The sequence below is a fragment of the Chroicocephalus ridibundus genome, chromosome Z (assembly GCF_963924245.1).
Source record: "Chroicocephalus ridibundus chromosome Z, bChrRid1.1, whole genome shotgun sequence".
NCBI classification, from domain to species: domain Eukaryota; kingdom Metazoa; phylum Chordata; class Aves; order Charadriiformes; family Laridae; genus Chroicocephalus; species Chroicocephalus ridibundus.
The window spans coordinates 76,657,962-76,677,403 of NC_086316.1; the positions used below are offsets into that span (position 1 = coordinate 76,657,962).

General features: G+C 43.3%; 1 protein-coding gene across 1 annotated transcript in view; it reads right to left on the reverse strand.

The window, feature by feature from the left end:
• The window catches only part of DNAI1 (dynein axonemal intermediate chain 1), a 161,732-nt gene that overhangs the window by 108,865 nt on the left and 33,425 nt on the right, over positions 1-19,442 (reverse strand). The window contains exons 10-13 of the mRNA XM_063320830.1: positions 15,410-15,494; positions 14,243-14,360; positions 12,117-12,156; positions 7,232-7,235 (exon numbers count right to left, since the gene is read on the reverse strand). Coding sequence (XP_063176900.1) covers positions 7,232-7,235; positions 12,117-12,156; positions 14,243-14,360; positions 15,410-15,494 — 247 coding nt within the window. The remainder of the gene's footprint in view (positions 1-7,231; positions 7,236-12,116; positions 12,157-14,242; positions 14,361-15,409; positions 15,495-19,442) is intronic.

Below are 19,442 nucleotides of genomic sequence, written 5' to 3' on the forward strand. Positions count from 1 at the left end.
GCAATATTCCCTTACAGTAGCAACTTCACATATCACTTAGTGGGGCTTCATTCTGCCTGATATAACAAATATAATAAATTAAAATCACTGGCAACTAAGCAACCAATATGTTCTCATTCTGTGATTGTCTCCTTTATTTTCCTCAATATAAAGTAAGTGTTAATAGTTAGATATCACTAACTATTATATCAACTACCATCCATAATTGGCATCACCAGCATTTGCAAAATGCAACAGTCTTTCAACTTACAGTGCAAATATCCAAAACATCAATAAACAATAAATTCACCGCTAAAAAGAAATGCTCAGCCACCATGTTGGCCCAACACAGTTCTGAGACCTGTTACCAAAAAGTCAGAGTGAACCTCCTGGGTCTCTTACCACTGAAGATGTTTTTAATTTTATCAACTTCAGATCAGTGTTGGGCACGTGCCTCCGAACAGACACAGAGACGTTTTCGCAAAGCTGGGGTCTGTTGTAGCGTTTTAGTGCTTTCTACAAATATAGGCCAAATAGTAAATTGAATCCAGACTGCAATATGAAGAGCTCTTTGAGGTGCATGGGCCACATTAATCTCTATCAGCCTTTTGTGGTATTGCAGTCAGAAAACTTCAGTACCTCTGCCGTGGGGTCCAGAAAGGCTGAAGCTCACAGCTGGAAACAGCCCAGCACACAGGCCATTATGTGACTGGGGAGCTGCCAGCTCCCCCCTCTTTCCAGCACAGTCCCCTCACATGAATCCCATGTGCACACAGCCTTATAGAGGACAAGGAATTTCATCTAAGCCATCTAAAATGCTTTTTCGCTCTCTGACAAGGTCTTCAATCTCTATTCTCAATATAAAAATAAACCCATGTAGCTTAGAGAAAGATTAGCAGGGAGCTTCCCTCACAGAAGTCTTCTGTCCCTGTTCTGGGAATGTAATTTAAATATATAAACATATCCAAAGCCACCTGGAAGAGACTTTCTGTGAGCTGGTTCAGAGATCTGAATTTATTAGGCAGTATTCAATCCTCTTAGTGCTTTTACTTAAAGCTCTTTGGTCATTTATCAGAAATTACCAAATTTAATAGCAGGTTGTTATGTAAATTCAGTCCAGAGTGTCTTCCACATGCTGCACCACAACCTTTAAATCTACCACTGCAGAGAAGAAAATTATCCACATGCAAACACGTGTTACAATTTCTAACACTGACTCTCCTTAAGATCTCAGCCTATACTGTTAAATCAGTGTTTTCAGGCTTTTAGGGTTCTCCTTCTCAAACATACACTTCTGTCTTTGTCACAAGGATTGCCTGTCATCTCTAGGACTTTGCCCTCAGCCATGCCAGGAATTACACTGCATGCAATCTTCATTAAGTGGACTAAGTTTAGTCCTCAAACTCATGTTTTAAATAAAGTACTGTCTTGCATGGAGATGGACTAATAACTTTTTGAAATCTTTTTCAGTTCTATTTTCTATGACTCTCTAATGTAATGTAATGTAATGTAACTCCCTGTGAGTTTCAGAGAGCTGGCCTCCAAAGTTGTTTTTTCCATAGTTTGAGTGAGATCTCATAGAAAACTTGAAGGATTTATCTACATTTCAACACCAGATAAAGCATTATAGCTTCTAACAAGTAGTTAACACGAATTAATGATCACAGACCTTATCTGTATGCAGTGAGACCCCTTCAGTGTGAGGACCTCAGTCCTGCTGAATTATCTCCCCTATTACTTAGATCCCTAGACCTATGCAGAGGGTAAATGTCTTGTCAAAGCTGCCATCCCTCTTGTCAGGATGACTGATGAAATAACTGTGCTAACAAGAATAATATCTGTGTATTCCTTTGGCATTCAGTTAAGTACACCAGAATATTTGATTTTAAAACTATATGACATGGAATTAGCAGAGCACACACTAGCTGGATTAAAAACTGGTTCACTGCCAGAGCCTAAAGTAGAGCTGTAAACAGAAAGAGAAATGAACAGAGATGGTTTCCAGGGCAAATTCCCAGGCACCAGTTCTTAGTCCAGCACTGGTTAATATTTTTAGTTTGATCTACATAATGATACAAAATGTTTGCTGAGAGAGCCTGAAGATGACACAACAGTGGGTGGCATGCATAAGAGAAAAACTAGGTGAGTACGCCTGGTTATGGCATTTGCACTCCAGAAGAATGTGGGTACATTGGAAAAAGGTTAGAGAAAGTTCACTAAAATAACGTAACAGATGGAAAATAAGTCTTGAGCATGGCTTGATGAGTTCAGCCTAAAGAAGAAAAAAATGAGAGAAGTCTTCATCAATTCATACGGGCACTTACACCATGTATGGAGAAGGGACTTGGTGGAAAGGCTTTTTAAGCTTGCTGCCAAGAGAATAATGAGATTCAATGGCTGAAAATTTAAGTTAGACAAATTCAGCCTTGAAATGACATACCATTTACCTGGGGGCAGACAAATTCAAAGTTGGAACAGTAGAGCAGGGAGGTGAACGACTCACCATCAGATGGAATTTTGACAAGAAAACTGAGCATCATTCTAAAACACATGCCTTGACACAGCTTTTAAGAAAAATCCTCCATCCAGCACATGAACGTAGGATGTGATGCAGCCCTGTTATCCATTACTTGCTTTCTTGACTCAAAGAAGAAGATTGCCCTCCCCATGCCCAGGACACCTGTAGGCTTGCCTTAGGAGAGTTATGATGACAGCTTATGCTTCAATGCTCTGATTACTCTTCTGTCGGGATCAGGAAGGAATGTTTTCCTGGTACCCAACCCAGCTCCCAGATTTGTATTTTCTGCAAGTTTATCTTAATCAAGAGACTGTCCATAGCTGACGAGAATCTATGCAGCAGGGCAGGGCACAATTCTGCAGTGATACAGTAAGACCCTTCTGATGCCTGGCACACGTCTTGCTTACATGCTCGGGATCTTACACTGTATGTCAGAGAGCATCTGCCCTAAGTCAGACTGCCAAGACTTTAATGTGTCAGTGGCTCTCTACAGCATCATGCAGTAAGAACCACAGCTGGAAATCATCAGGGTACAGGGTGCCTAATAAATTGCCTTCAAAAGAACCGTGGCCAGCAGACCCAGAGAGGTGATTCTCCCCCTCTACTCTGCTCTCGTGAGATCCCACCTGGAGTACTGCATCCAGCTCTGGACACCTCAACACAAGAGGGACATGGACCTGTTGGAGCAGGTCCAGAGGAGGGCCACGAAAATGATCCGAGGGCTGGAGCACCTCTCCTATGAAGACAGGCTGAGAGAGTTGGGGTTGTTCAGCCTGGAGAAGAGAAGGCTCCAGGGAGACCTTATAGCGGCCTTCCAGTACCTGAAGGGGGCCTACAGGAAAGCTGGGGAGGGACTGTTTGCAAGGGCATGTAGTGATATAGGATGAAGGGCAATGGGATGAAGTTCTTTACAATGAGGGTGGTGAGACACTGGCACAGGTTGCCCACAGAGGTGGTGGAGGCCCCATCCGTGGCCACATTCAAGGCCAGGCTGGATGAGGCTCTGAGCAATCTGATCTAGTTAAAGATGTCCCTGCTTACTGCAGGGGGGTTGGACTAGATGACCTTTAAAGGTCCCTTCCAACCCAACACATTCTATGATTCTATGATTCCCTTGGAAGAACCTGGATACCGGATACCTTGGCCTCTCCAATCAGGAGAGGGCTCTCAGGCCCTGATCCTGATAGGGTCTTCAACTACCCAGACGTCTGCTGGAAAAATGACACAGTGAAATGCAAGCAGTCCAGGAAACTACTGGAGTGTGTTGAGGAAAATTCCTGGTACAGGTGATGGACAGCTCAACCAGAGGAGAGGCACTGCTGGACCCATTTTCACTAGTGGGGAAGAACTTATTGGAGAGGTTAAGATTGGAGTAGCCTGGGCTGCAGCAATCATTGCCTGGTAGAATTCTCAGTCTTGAGGGATATGGGATGGGTAACATGTAGAGTAAGACCCTAAACCTCAGAAAGGCAAACTTTCGACTGCTTAGGGTGCCATTGCATGTGATCCCTTGAGAAAATGCCCTCAGAGATAAAGGAGCGAACCAGAGCTGGGAGATACTTAAAGACATTTTTCTTAGGGCACAAAAGCTCTCAATTGTGATGAGCAAGAAGTCAGGCAGGGGAGGCAGGAGGCCACCTTGGCTAATTCAAAACCTCTTAGCCAAACTAAAACACAAAACCAAAATGCACAGGCAGTGGCGTCAGGGATATACATACTGGGGAGTTTATAGGTATATGACCCGAAAATGCAGGGAGGGGATCAGGAAAGCCAAGGCACAGCTGGAGATAAACTTGGCTAGGGACATAATAAATAACAAGAAGGGTTTCTTCAGGTACATAGGACAACAAAGGAAGAGGAAAGAAATGGTACCCACCTAATGAGTGAAATGGGAGATCTGGCTACAACCGATATGAAGGTGGCCACGGTACTCAATGATGTTTTCACCCCTGTCTTCACCAGCAAGTGCTCTAGCCACACCACCCAATTCACAGAATCCAAAGGCAGAGACTGGGAAAATGAAGTACTACATACCATAGGAGAAAATCAGGTTCGAGACTGTCTGAGGAACCTACATGTGCACAAGTCCATGGGACCTAATGAGATGCATCCAAGGGTCCTGAGGAAAATGGCAGATGAAGTTGCTAAGCCAGTATATATCATATTCAAAAAGTCATGGCAGACTGGTGAAGTTCCCACTAACTGGAAAATAACGCTCATTTTTAAAAAGGTAAAAAAGGAAGACCCAGGGAATTACAGGGCAGTCAGTCTCACCACTGTGCCCCACAAGATCATGGAGCAGATCCTCCTGGAAACTATGCTAAGGCACATGGAGAATAAGGAGGTGACCGGTGACAGCCAGCATGGCTTCCCTAAGGGCAAATCATGCCTGACAAATTTGGTGGCCTTCTAAGACTGGGTTACAGCCTTGGTGGATAAGGGAAGAGAAACTGACAACAACTACCTGCACTTGTGCAAAGCATTTGATACTGTCCCACACAACATCCTTGTCTCTAAATTGAAGAGACATGGATTTGATGGATGGACCACTCGGTGGATAAGGAATTGGCTCAATGGTCACACTCCATGTTGTGGTCAACTATTTGATGCTCAGGTGGAGACTAGTGATGAGTGGTGTCCCTCAGGGGTCCGTATTGGGACCAGAAGTTTTTAACATCTTTGTCAGTGACATAGACAGTGGGATCGAGTGCACCTTCAGCAAGTTTGCTGACAACACCAAGCTGAGTGGTGCAGTAAACACACTGGAGGGAAGGGATGCCATCCAGAGGGACCTGGACAGGCTTTAGATGTGGGCCTGTGTAAACCTCATGAAGTTCAACCAGGCCAAGTGCAAGGTCCTGCACCTGCGTCGGAGCACCCCCAAACATGGAGACAGCCTGGGCAATGAATGGATTGAGAGCAGCCCTGCGGAGAAGGACTTGGGGGTATTGGTGCATATGAATATGAGACAGAAATGTGGGCTCGCAGCCCAGAAAGCCAACTGTACCCTGGGCTGCATCAGAAGAAGTGTGGCCAGCAGGTCAAGGGAGATGATTCTGTCCTTCTACTCTGCTCTCATGAGACCCCACCTGGTGGTTCAGCTCTAGGGCCCCCAGCATAAAAAAGACAAGGACCTGCTCAAGCGAGTCCAGAGGAGGCCCATGAAGATAAGCAGGGTACTGGAGCACCTCTCCTATAAGGACAGGCTGAGAGAGTTGTGGTTGTTCAGCCTGCAGAAGAGAAGGCTCCGGGGAGACTTTCTAGCAGCCTTCCAGAACCTAAAGAGGGCCTACAGGAAAGATGGGGACAGACTCTTTATCAGGAAATCCAGTGACAGGATGAGGTGTAACGGTTTTAAACTGAAAGAGGATAGATTTAGATGAGATATTACGAAGAAATTCTTTACTGTGAGGGTGGTGAGACATTGGCACAGGTTGCCCAGAGAAGCTGTGGATGCCCCATCCCTGGAGGTGTTCAAGGCCAGGCTGGATGGGGCTTTGAGCAGCCTGGTCTAGTGGGAGGTGTCCCTGCCCATGGCAGGGGGTTGGAACAAGATGATCTTTAAGGTTCTTTCCAACCTAAACCATTCTATAAGTCTAAGATTTCTTACTTTTTCCTCTCAAATTCATACTTGGCAGAGAAATATTTTGCTAGAAAACAAAGCATTTGGGCTAGCAGAAGCCTTTGGGGCTTGGAACATGCTGTGTATGAACCAAAGTGGTGCACAATATGGAGATGATCTTAATTTTCATTAAATCTTTGGAGGGAATCATGGATTGGGAATTCTCTATTAATTATTTTTTCCACTGTTTGCTTTCCAGACAGAGGGGGCCCAGGTTTCTTGCGCAAAAAGAGGGAGTGGAAAATGGCATACCTCCAAACATATTCTCTCCGTCCCAGAAGGATGACTTTTACCCTCTACAAGTGAGCTACTTTTGTAACCAGTCATTTTCTTTATTCTAATCCCTAATTTAAATGCCTGATTCTTCAAATTCTCATCATGAATTATGGTGTGTAGTAATGACTGCTCCTTTCAGTTGTCTGTGCAGGATCAGATCCTAGCCAAGAAATTGTAAGGTAAAAGAAGCATGTTCCTTGACCCTGCCAATCTTATTGGACTTGCTGTCTTGTTTTCACTACCCTTCCTGAAAGAATGTTTCTCAGTGTTCTTGAGGAGCTAGCTCCTTGAGGATCTCTACTTCATCCTTTAGTGCTAAGTGCTCATGGAGCATTGAGGATGAATGGATTCAATTGATTTGAAGAGTGGCAGAACTGTGAAGGATGAGACCACCAGCAGAGCAAGCAATGCCTACAAAGCACAGAGGTGGGCAGGAAACTGCAGTACCTTGCTGTTAAAGCCACTTGGCTCATTTTGTCCTCTCCCTGTTCCCTCCGAAGCACCCTGAGCATGTCCCATTTGGGAATATCCTTATTGCAATGACCATCCATCAGCCTCAATCAGTGGAGCACAGTAAATAAAAGACTGTCTATGTTCATTGGGCAGTGCATTTGAGAAATGGGAAAATACAAGACTGTTCTGTAAGTACACCTAGTCTGTGTTTACCTGACGTTATGTTGTAGGAGAGTACAATAAGAGCTGGCCAGTGGTCTCAGTGTTCAGCCATGACTCCTCAGCACCAGGGAGCCTCAGGACATCTATTAAATACCATCTCATCTCTGTGAAAGCACTGGCCCAGATTTTACACCAATTTAGTTCAGTCACAGAGCCATTACAACTCTTACTTTGGATGCAGTCACGCCAGTATAAGGACACTGTACTAGCATTCCTCATGCTGATGTTACACAAGAAAGCTAGAGCAGTATAGGCATCTTTACATGGTCTGTTTCTGTCTACATGAGGCCCCGCTTCAGACCCAGCACTGTGAATAACTGAGTAGATACTTTTGCCAGAGTAAGTGTGAGTCCGTACTCCTCACCCATCATTTGTGACTGGCAAGTTACATCCACTGAGTGCAAAGAAACAGTAGGATAAAATATATTTGCTATACAAATACTGTTTTTCCCTCCTCACTTCATGTGCTGACAGATGGAGCTGCACACAAAAATTAATTTCTGAAGGCTGTCAGAGGCACACTTGCTTCTGGAACATGAACTAAGGTGATTGCTAAGACCTGAGTGTGGTGCTCCCATCATCAAGGCAGAACACAAGCTCAACACCCATCACAGCTTCTTTGAACCCTGCACTGCAGGCTGTCAGTCTAGCCAGCAACCCAGAAATCTCATTTATGCAAAAACAAAAACAGAAAGACAGCTCCTCCTGATGGGAATAAAAATTAATTCCAGCCAAGCAGCATAGATCCTGAATTGCAAATTACGATGACAATATTTCCTTGTTCAGAAGAGACCGTCTCATGCCAAAGAAATGCCATTAGCATCAGAATCCCCATCCAAATAAATCACTGGTGAAGACTCCAGAAATGTGATACAAAAGCAAGGGAGAGGCTAGGGGCCTCTCTGTAAAGAACTTGCCACACTGGAGTGAAATGGACCCATAGTAAACAAGGGACCCTTTGTTTCTAAAAGTATACTTCGGGCAATAGGACAAATGTATTACTTGTACCTTGGCAGTGCTCCCAAATGCATGCTGCACAAAAGACTGGTGATGTAATTATGGCCACCACAGATCCAAAGATCTGGGTTCTGCTCCTGGCTCTACCCCAGCCCCTCTGTTACTCCAGGACTATTTCCTCTGACCAGGATTCATCTCTCCTCACTTTTGTCCTATAACAGACAGGGATTTAGGCTACGTGCTCTGCCTGGGCTCATTCTACAGTCCACAGGGAGAAACCACCGCTTCCAGAGGGCTACTTCAGTTCCTCTCTTGGACACCGGGCTTACAGCAGAATGGATGGGCTCTGGATGCGCTGATCTCTCACTGCTGACTAAAGGGGAAGCTTAGGGCTGAGACTCATTTGGCTACAGCTGGATCAGGTAAACTATGCCCCTGTGTCTGCTATAAAAATGGGATAAGAAGTCTTCTGGATCCCTTGCCCACTTAGATGGCAAGCCACTGACTTAAGGCCTGCCTTCCTCTGCATCTGTGTATTGCCCTTGTCACAATGGACCCTGGCAAAACTAACACAAACAACAAATACTTCTGAACAACCCAGAAAGCACTAGTCAGGATCTTTCTTAGCGTAACAAGTTAGAAGAACTGTTTGAACAGTCTAAGTGGGGACATTACCATCCTTGAGCTTGTATCTCTTCTCCTGAGCCTGGGTAGCAGGGCAGTGGGAAGGCAGTGCCCAATTCCTACACTCTCTGAGCACAGGAGCTGTGAGTACAGTAAGATTTTCTGCTGATGTACAAGGCAAGGAATATCCTAAGCACTTCTCAACATGCTTTCTTTTGCAAAGGCTTATCCTAATCTTCTCTTTCAACTAGCTGCTGCCTACTGAATTAAAGACATAGTCGGGCCAATTTAGGCTTCTTGGCAAACTAACAGGAACATTTCTAGGACTCAGATGGAGTGAACTTCAAGAGGAAAATGTCATTTTAAGAGGAAAATGTAATGCTGCAATATTGCAAGCAGAACACAATTCTTACCAGTATAAATGAAGACAATCCATCTGGTTGCATTTCATGCATTTCACAGAGAAATACAGAAGAATGGGTATTTGGGACCACACCAAAGGTCCCTGTAGCCAAGTATCTGATCTCCAACAGTACTGAGTAGCACCTGGTTAAATACTATAAGAACCTCAGCAAATATAGGTCTATTTCCTTATACGTACTCAGAGCTTTCAGTAATTTACAGTTACGAATTTACTGAATTGGATGGTTTGTCCTTCCAACAGCAAACTGGCCCTCCATGAGTTTATCTAACCTGTATCTCTGTCCTCCAGATCACAAAGGAAGGAAGAAATATTCCACAATTTCATTACATATCATAATATTCTGTTTTAAATTTGTCTTAGTCCGGCTACTCAATAATTTCATAAGGTCTTCTCATTCTTGTGTTATATGGGCAATAATGAACACTTGACCCCTTTTCACTTTCCCCATACACTCATGAGTCCACAGACCCACAACAAGTCCCTCACCCTAGTCTATTTAAAAGTCCTAGACTGTTTATATTCTCTGAGCACGAGTCATTATATATATTTCTGTTCATCCTTGCTGCCCTTTTCTGGACCTTTTCCAACCCTTCCACAGCCTAACACATTCTTCTTCGGAGTTCACAGACAGAAGTGCACACAGTAAGCACAAGGCCAGTTTATCACATATCTTGTTTTGTTCTCTTTTTAGTTTTCTATTGTTGTTTATACTGCTGCTTTATATTTAGTTTTCTATTTTGTGTCCACTGTATTCAGAAGTTTCAGGTTTTTTCTTCTTTCATAGTGATTCCCATCAATTTTTGTTTTGTCTTTTTGAGTATTGCTGAGCACTACCAAGTGTTTGAAAAGAAAATGTACTTGAATTACTTCAAGATCACTTTCCTGAATAACAGGAATAGCAATCTCCATGGAGCCCAGTGCTGAGCTATTTATCCCTCATGCACTAGACTTCACAACAATGAATTTCCTTAGTCATTTTATCACAGCTGAGAGCCTTCATCATTCATTCAAAAAAAAAGGTATTCCCTTAAAATAAATACCAAATTACTTGCCTTGGTAGTTCAGAATATTCACAACAGATTCTAACTTTCTCAGCACAAAGCACACTAGCAAAAATGTCCACCTGTACTTTTCAAGCACATACAGATAAATTGAAATGTCTGGTGGGCAAAAATGTCGCTACTGGTAAGGTCCTCTCTTTGGCTCCCCCATTCTCTATCCTCCACAAAGAATTCCTTAGTTTGGGGTATTTAGGGTAAAAATTTTAGTGTTTAATCGTGCTATCTGCAATTCTTAACCACTGTTTACATGTAACACAACGAGTGATCTTTATTTCAAGCCAGATGGAGAATTATTAGTGCCCTACAGAAGAGTCAGCTTTTTCTTAAATAAATAAAATACTAATACTCTGAGAAGGACGTCTCTTCTGCTAGAGACAGTGGGGAGATCGATTGCGTCAAAACGCCTAGTCCTTCTCACAAATCTAATGACTGTAGTCTGCCTGTTCTGTAGTTTGTCCTCTTCTTGCAGCAAGGAGAGGGCTCTGCTGCCTTTGCAATACTGTTCTTTTCTCAGACCCTCTCTGCTTTGTGTCAGACTTAATGGTAAGAACTGGGGGTAAGAACTCCTTTTGCAAGGAGCAGATGCCCTGGAGATGTCCAGGTGGGATACTGCTGTGATCTTCACAAGCTCTGAGGAAAAGCCAGAGACTTAAAATAGTTTGGGATTTCAGCTGTTCATCTGTATTCCCTTGTTAATTAACAACACCCATCTGATGTAAAGCTTAGGCTTTAAGGTCACTGTTCACTACCTGAGAATGCCAGCAATGTGATTCTACAGCAGCTACTAACAGTGGAAGAAGAGTAGGGTCCTGGCTAGTCCCAGAAGCACTTTCAGGGGACCTGAAAAGTTTATTGAGTAGACTGCTGAGAAAGTAACATTGAAGAGCCAACAGTACCTGGGTGAGAAAGACCCCAGGAAAACTTGCCTCACAACTGGTCTCCTCTCTTTGGGAATTTCCCTGGGAAGCAGTGGTCCTTGGAGGGAACTACCAGAATTCTGTTCTGTGCCTAAAAAGCTGTTCATGATAGTCAGCACTTCAGGTAGAGCTAGAAAGTAGAAGAGAGTGAGAGAACAGAAGAGAGAATGTTTATTCACAGTGACATTACTAGCCAATTAACACAGGAGCAAAGGGGGAGATGTTAAGACAAGAATTCAGAATACAGCAATCTTGTAAGCAACAAGAGATTGCGAAAAGAAGGAAATGCAAAGTTGCTGATACAGATTCCCATGTTGTTAAAAAAAAAAGTATATAAACTGATCAGGTAGATGTAATGCACACAGCAAAACAACAACAACAAAGGTCAGAAAACATCAACCTGTTAGAATTCTTTTTCATTTCCTGAACATGAGAGCAGTAATACTGGATAGAGATTAATATGGAGTAATACACAACAACCCCTGAACCCTACGTTCATTGCTTCTCAGAATTATCCCATGTCCAATCCCAGAGACCATAGCAGGGAAAGTGCCTTTTCACAATATCCAGGCCTGATGTGCCGTCATGGAAAGCTTGTCCTCTGAGAGGCCCCTGGAAGGTGTCTCCTAACAAGAAAGCAAAGAGTTTACACTTCGAGAAGTCTCTCATGGTTGGCTTTTGGCAAAACATAACATATCTGGTCTTTCAGCACTTAGAAAGGCAGGAAGAGAGAAATCAGAGCCCATCAAGTAAGACAAAAAGGATTAAGTGGTGCTTCTAGAGGCAAGTTCTTAACCAAAAGTAGAGTCAGCACTGCCACAAACCAAAAGCCCTGGCTAACGCTGCCTATGCCTATGCATTTCCGAATGTTTATGTCATGGAATGTAAAGGCCTAATCCCTATCTTGAGTTAAATTTCAACTTACTGCTTTCAGATTAGGTCAGTCTTTGCTATGAGATGCAATCCATGCTCAAGAGTATTATATGGTTTGATCTCAGTGCACCTGTTAATATTTTAAATTTCTCAATGATCCTTTTGCATTTGTTACTTACAAGAGCCATACCCCACTCCCCACTGCAAATAGGTCCTTGTACTTTGGATTCCTGTAATGAAATATATAAGATTGCATTTATTATTAGACATATAGTTCCATAGAAATGCACAGGTTCACACATTATTATCAGAGTCTGTTCTCACAGGACTGCATACAGTCTGAGAACTTGATCCTTTGAACATATGCACTAGTAATGTTCATGTATGAGTAATTCTTCCAGACTTAAGATGCATAAAAAAATAAAACAACAGAAGACCACAGAAGCAGATGAAAAGGACAAAAAGGGCACAGACAGACATGATATCAATCTCTAGCACTTCTTGACTTATCCATTTCATAATCACAGAAAGTTTGCTTTTAAAAATGAGGTCTTTGAGGAAAGGAAAAAGGCAGGAATGTGTTGATTTTCATCTTCCAGGGGCAAGAATAAAGGAGTTTCTAAACCACAACAGAATAATACACAATAAACTTACTTATCCTACCTGTTATTAAATAATGAGGGATGCTTTAAGAGACAGCTATCAGTTCATGAATTCATGATCATTCCCACAGACCAGGAAGGGAAATTCCCTTCTGACCGAGATGGTGGACAGCATATTTGCTCAGGCATACCAACTGTGTGCAATTAGCCGTCTACTATGCCTTCTAAAGCCCCTTTATTTGAAAAAAAATTACCTTCTTTACAACTTCTGCTGTGTGTGGACAGTTACTGTAGGGTTTACATGGGACAAAGGTCAGTACCATTGCTGTCCCTGAGTTCACACAGCATAACCAATGGATAGCAATTCTGCAAAATGAATGTATGTGAAAATTGTCTAATGAGCGTTTTCTCTGACTTGCTATTATGAATCAATAAAATAAAACCACTTCTTCTTTCATTTCTCCTTTTTCACGTGGGCTAATAGCTAGGCATTCTAATGCTCTTGCTCTACCCACTCATTGCACTATCACTGCTAACAATGTGAGAGTAAAAATTAAATTAGAAAATATTATTACACAGGGCAATTTGGAGTCCTTCTTCCAATTTCAGGGCCATCTTTCTGTTATCATTTACTGGAGACAAGAATAACAGCAGCACAAACTACCTATAAAAGATGCCTTTACACCGAATTTTACATCTCATTTTACGGTTATTTTGTAATTCTCACACGACTGTATCCTTGATATTCTATTAAAGTATAATTACTGCAGTGTCTTGAAAAGACAGAAGACCGCAATCTTGCTCTGTCTCTCCATATATCCTCTCTGGCAAGACACAGATGTGTTCACTCTGCCCCACAAACAAGTGAGAGGAGGTCTAGCTGCAGGGGAGCACAAGGCAGGAGCTGAGTATGTATCTCTCATGCTCAGTGCATGAACCAAGCCATTTCTGGGGAGGATCAAGCACAGTAAAAAGTAAAAGGACTCATTCAGGTTGTAGATGAGTATTTTACATGGTAATAGCCATGGCGATAACATCTCAGAAAAAAAGAGTTGATTTGAAGCTATCAGTGATTGGTTTTTTGGACTGACCAGGTATAAATATGCAAAAGTGGACTGCAGGGCAAATGCCTACTAAACGCAACTGTGTAAGATCCCAGTACACAAATACCACTGTTGCCTGGGCAGTGATTGAATATGTACCAAGCATAAAGGTCTTGTCTGGTATCAGTGCCTTACAGTCTATGGCGCAACCTGTCTGGTACATGCAATGTTTGCATTTCCCTTTCTGTTGCTTTAATTCTACTCTGTTGATACTTGTCAAAAATATAGTTGCTACTCCTTCTCCTCCCCTGGGCTTTTCAGGATTGATTCCTACAGCATATTGCCCAAAGATATGACATATCTACCCGAGCTTTCCAGGAAGGGACTCTCCTTTGCTCTGCTAACGGCACTCACTTTGCCCTAGTGCTGCACAGACCCTGCTGTGCCATCATGTTTTGCTGCATGGCACAAGCCTGGCACATTCAGTCTTCCACAAGGTGCTTTGCATCCAGAAGCATCAGGCATATCTAGGTGCTGCCAAAGCAGCTGACTGTAACTATTGAAAACGGTGTTTTCAGAGAAACCAGCCCTGCCTTGTTAAGGTGCCGTGACATTCGAGTAGCTCCACTCCCCTGCGAAACAGCCGAGAGTAAGTTTGTAATAAGACTTACCAGGAGATGGCAGTAACTGCAAGTCTCTTGGTTTTGTCATACTGGAACTTCCAGAGTGGGAGGAGGGTTCCTTGCTGGTCTCTGTATTCATCAGAGGCATCCTCAAAATATTTAAAATCTAAACAACAAAAAAAAAGTAATCAAGGAAAAGGTGCTGGTATATAACTCGGAAATAAATCAGCATGGTGTAGGGCCAGGGAAGCTTTAAAAAACAGTCTGTTATCCTCACAGCCTCTGCACAACCCAATTGTTATTATAAAAACTGTCTTAGTCCTTAAGTCTCAACTCCAAACCAGCACCTAAGCCATGTAAATGCATTTTATCAAGCACCAAGTCCTTACACAAAAAAATCTGATGATCTAAAAGCTGACAAAGGATGAACAAGAAAGCAGAAGCCTGGAGTGACCTCAGGCCACTCCCAGAGCTTGATGTGGACTTTTCAGGAGGGAGCTGAGCAGAGACAGCAAAATCCTTGCAAAATCACATTGAGAGCGAGTATGTCACCATGGCTAGGACCCGTATGCCAGCAGAGAGCTGCCTGGCACTGGTTGCTGTCACCAGCACGTGCATCCAGGAGGGAAGTACCTGCTGAGGGAGAGAAGTGCTGCGGGGAGGGCAATGTTGACCAGACCCACTGTCCCCAGACAGCTCAGAGCAAGGCTGATGTGGCATGCCCTTTGCATTCCCATGGTCTGCTGAACTGTTTGTCTTGTGTGAGTCAGCAGGTTCGAGGCCTGTTCGTTTTAGCACTGTTTCCCTTTCCCTTCCCTTCCCTTCCTCCTTCCCTTCCCTTCCCTTCCCTTCCCTTCCCTTCCCCTTCCCTTCCCTTCCCTTCCTTCCCTTCCCTTCCCTTCCTTCCTTCCCTTCCCTTCCCTTCCCTTTCCTTTCCTTTCCTTTCCTTCCTTTCCTTTCCTTTCCTTTCCTTTCCTTTCCTTTCCTTTCCTTTCCTTCCTTTCCTTTCCTTTCCTTTCCTTTCCTTTCCTTTCCTTTCCTTTCCTTTCCTTTCCTTTCCTTTCCTTTCCTTTCCTTTCCTTTCCTTTCCTTTCCTTTCCTTTCCTTTCCTTTCCTTTCCTTTCCTTTCCTCCCTGTCCTGTCCTTGCTATGGTTGTGGCCACTCAAAGCAGGACATCTGGCTTGAGTTAGAAGCATCTCCCAGCAGGACTGTACCTTGTGCAATGTCGTCAAATGTGTTCTGATTCACCATCCGCTCCATTATTTTAGCAGCCTTTGAGATCTTGGTTATATCATCACTCTGTTGAAAAGAAAAACAAGGAAGAGAAAATGTATTTCCTATCTGTTTACAAGTCTTTCAGACCTTGTGTGACTGAAAAACTTCAGTTCTTTGATCTTGAATACAGGATAATTTGAAGCTCCTCACACCAGCACCTAATGATAAGGGCACTTGAATGAAGGCAATGACTTTATTACTAAATTTAGCAAGATGACATCCATAGCTGAGTTGCAGTAACTTCAGTGTTTGATCACGATTTAGCTCAACTGGAAGCTACTTAGCTGAGAAGGCTTTTAGAGTCTTGTCTTCCTCAACCCATTCAAACTACCTCATGATGGGATGCGCTAAAAGCACACACATGAACCTTCCCCCCATCTCACTTGTTAATAGTTCATTAGCTCCAGTAATGAAATCATAGATGCTTGATCATGCATGAGCATTCTCTTGTCCCTACTTGGAGAGCTTTAAGGTCTCATGTGTTAAGTAAAGACTGCAGGATTTAGGAGTCCTTCAGTCAAACACTGGGTAATTTCAACTTAATGCCTTCACAGATCCATAAGCTCATACAATATATAACCAACATGCAAAGGACAATTTGCTGTCCATCTCTTGTAGCAACTGTTTTGATACTGTGGAAAATCTCATCCTCTTGCCCAGGGAACACAACAAGTGGGCAAGCCTACGTATGTGAAGGTATACAGATATACCTGCAGGTATGCAAGTATTGGAATCTTGTTGGGGAGTGGCATCTTGCAAGGCCAGCAGTCCCTAGGTAACTGTATCAGTAATATCACATAAGGCTGAGATTGCCTAGGAAACTATACCAAAATCAGCAAACTTTGGTATGCACATAGCAAAAATGTGACCAATGGGGAAAAAGTAATTAGAGGCAGGAAGGAGACAAGAGTGGAGAAGGGAAGAAATCCAGGTGGATGGGGGAAGAAGCAGCATGGACAAATGGAGAAAAGAGAACATAACGGTGGCTGTTTAACTGCCTGCAGGTGGCTGGTTGGTGTGCTTGTCTGACAGAGCCCCGTGCGTGATCACCACAGTCTTATAATCATCTTCTTACTAAAATCTATTCCTAACTATTTTTTGTGTGACTATATTCTCCATCCTCTGTGCGTATGTGCAATCACTAGCAAAATCCAAACTGGATTAACCGGCAAGTAGGACAAGAAGCCTGGGTGTGAGCAACTGGAAGGACAGGGCTTAAAAGTCCCCAGACTGTGCTGGGCCATGAGGGTGATGCCAGCACGGCTCTGTGCAATCATGTGAGAATGCCAAGGAATATGCAAAGTGCTCTGAGAGCATGCTGCTCCAAGGACCTGAATCTCCATCTACTACTGCTTTTACAAAGCCTTTCATCTTCAAACCCCTGCTAGGGACTGATGGCTCACAGCACAGCACAATTTCCTCCACAGTGATGACATTGAAAAGAAACTTGTCATCCTTGACATAGCTCAGAGAGTGCACCGAACATGAAAAAAAAAAGTGAGATGACTTGCCAAAACTACACCACACAGTCATAGTCAGAACCAAGAATGTGACTTCAGATTATGTGTGTCCCAGTCCCCTGCTTTTTAGTCTCTGCACAGACTCAGAGGAGACTGAGGGTCTTGATTCAAAGAGCATGAAACTCAAAGGACTACATAAGGATGACAGGATAAAGGAGAAAAAAAAAAAAGGAAATTCTATAACTTGCAACACGTTTTATAAACCCATAGTTTGCCTGCTCCTTCAGTAAAGTGTGAAGTCATCTTCTCCCATCTCTGAAAGGATGAAATAGAACGTGGAACCAAGTTCTGGAATGGTTTCTGTACCAGGAAAAATTGAGTAGGCTGTGACTTGCCAGTCTGGAGAAGAGATGGCTTGGGAAGACATGAGACAGGTCTATGAAATCCTAAATGGCCCAGATAAGATGGACAGGGACTGACTGTTCACTGCCTCTTCTAAATACAAAAAGTAAGGGTGTTAAGTGAAGCTAGTGAAAGTCAAGTTCAAAATAAACAAAAGGAGGTCACTCTTACAGAAGGATGACACATCTACGCAACTCTTTGTCAAAGGGTGTTATAGATGCAAGAATTTTACATGGCTTCAAGGAAGACTGAACAAGTACTTCCATCTATGTGTCAAAGCACACCACACTTAGGAAATAGCTGAAAATAGTTGAAGGCTGGAAAAATATTTGGGACTGCGAGATACTCTTGCTGTGTTCTTACCCTTCCTTCCACACTCACTTGTGCTTAGAGCCTTGATCTGAACCAGTGTGGCCACTCTCATGTTCTTCAGGTTTTCCCTGGGTCTGTGGGAGGACTTCTTGAAAACAGCACAGAGAATTTACTGTCACATTCAGAACTTAAGAAAGTGCAGGAAAAGACGTTTTCAAATTTTAACACAGTATGTCATTCCCTAGGTATTAGGAATTCATAGGTATTAAGAGAAATTAAAGAGGGAGACAAAGAGGATGCTCTAAACTTCTCAAGTAGAAATCAATACTCTCAGTTCCTGGTATTTCTCTCTTTTGACTTTAAGTTGCCGCTATTGGTTCTGCCACAATAAGACCTGTCTCTCTCTAAAAAACTTCCTAAAAAAAAGCAATTCACTTTGCTAACTCTTGTCCAGCAATATTGGCATCATGACTATAAAAATGTCATTGATTGCCACCAGCATATTGCTCTGAGTAAGCTTAATTGACAAATATTGAATGTTGAAAAGCTTACAATTTGATTTAGAAAAAGAGAAACACAATAAACACTTTTCTCTCCAACATTGTAGAAGGCATAGTTATGAGGTATGAAGAACAGATCTGGAGTCCTGCTGGTTCATCAGGTGTGTTAGCTTCCCTTCACCTAGTATGCAGGCAAAAAAATTCTCTTCTGTTTTAACATGCACTTGCTAGTGGAAGGAGCTGGGGAAGAATGGCAGTGCTGTACCCTACAGACAAGGGCAAGATGATGGCTTTTGTTCTCTTACACATACAAGGAAACTTGAACTGCAAGCATTCTGAATTTCCAACCTGAGATATCATTTTGGACTGAAGATCAGAAGATAAGGCTTACTTTATTTGTTCTCAAACCTGAATGCTATGTCCTGTTCATCTATGATGACATCAACCTGAGCGGTGTGGTTGATGGTCTAGTGGAAAAGGGATGGCACCCAGAGGGACCTGGACAGGCTTTAGATGTGGGCCTGTGTAAACCTCATGAAGTTCAACCAGGCCAAGTGCAAGGTCCTGCACCTGCGTCGGAGCACCCCCAAACATGGAGACAGCCTGGGCAATGAATGGATTGAGAGCAGCCCTGCGGAGAAGGACTTGGGGGTATTGGTGCATATGAATATGAGACAGAAATGTGGGCTCGCAGCCCAGAAAGCCAACTGTACCCTGGGCTGCACCAAAAGAAGTGTGGCCAGCAGGTCAAGGGAGATGATTCTGTCCTTCTACTCTGCTCTCATGAGACCCCACCTGGAGCACTGTGGTTCAGCCCTAGGGCCCCCAGCATAAAAAAGACAAGGATCTGCTCAAGTGGGTCCAGAGGAGGGCCACAAAGATGATCAGAGGGCTGGAGCACCTCTCCTATGAGGACAGGCTGAGAGAGTTGCGGTTGTTCAGCCTGGAGACGAGAAGACTCTGGGGAGACTTTCTATCAGCTTTCCAGTACTTAAAGAGGGCCTACAGGAAAGATGGGAAGAGACTCTTTATCAGGGATACTATTGATAGACAAGGTGTAACGGTTTTAAACTGAAAGAGAGAAGATTTAGATAAGATATCAGGAAAAATTCTTTACTGTGACGGTGGTGAAGCACCGGAACAGGTTGCCCAGAGAAGCTGTGGATGCCCCATGCCTGGAAATACTCAAGGCCAGGCTGGATGGGGCTTTGAGCAGCCTGGTCTAGTAAGAGGTGCTGGAACGAGATGATCTTTAAGGTTCCTTCCAACCCAAACTATTCTATGATTCTATAGTTTTC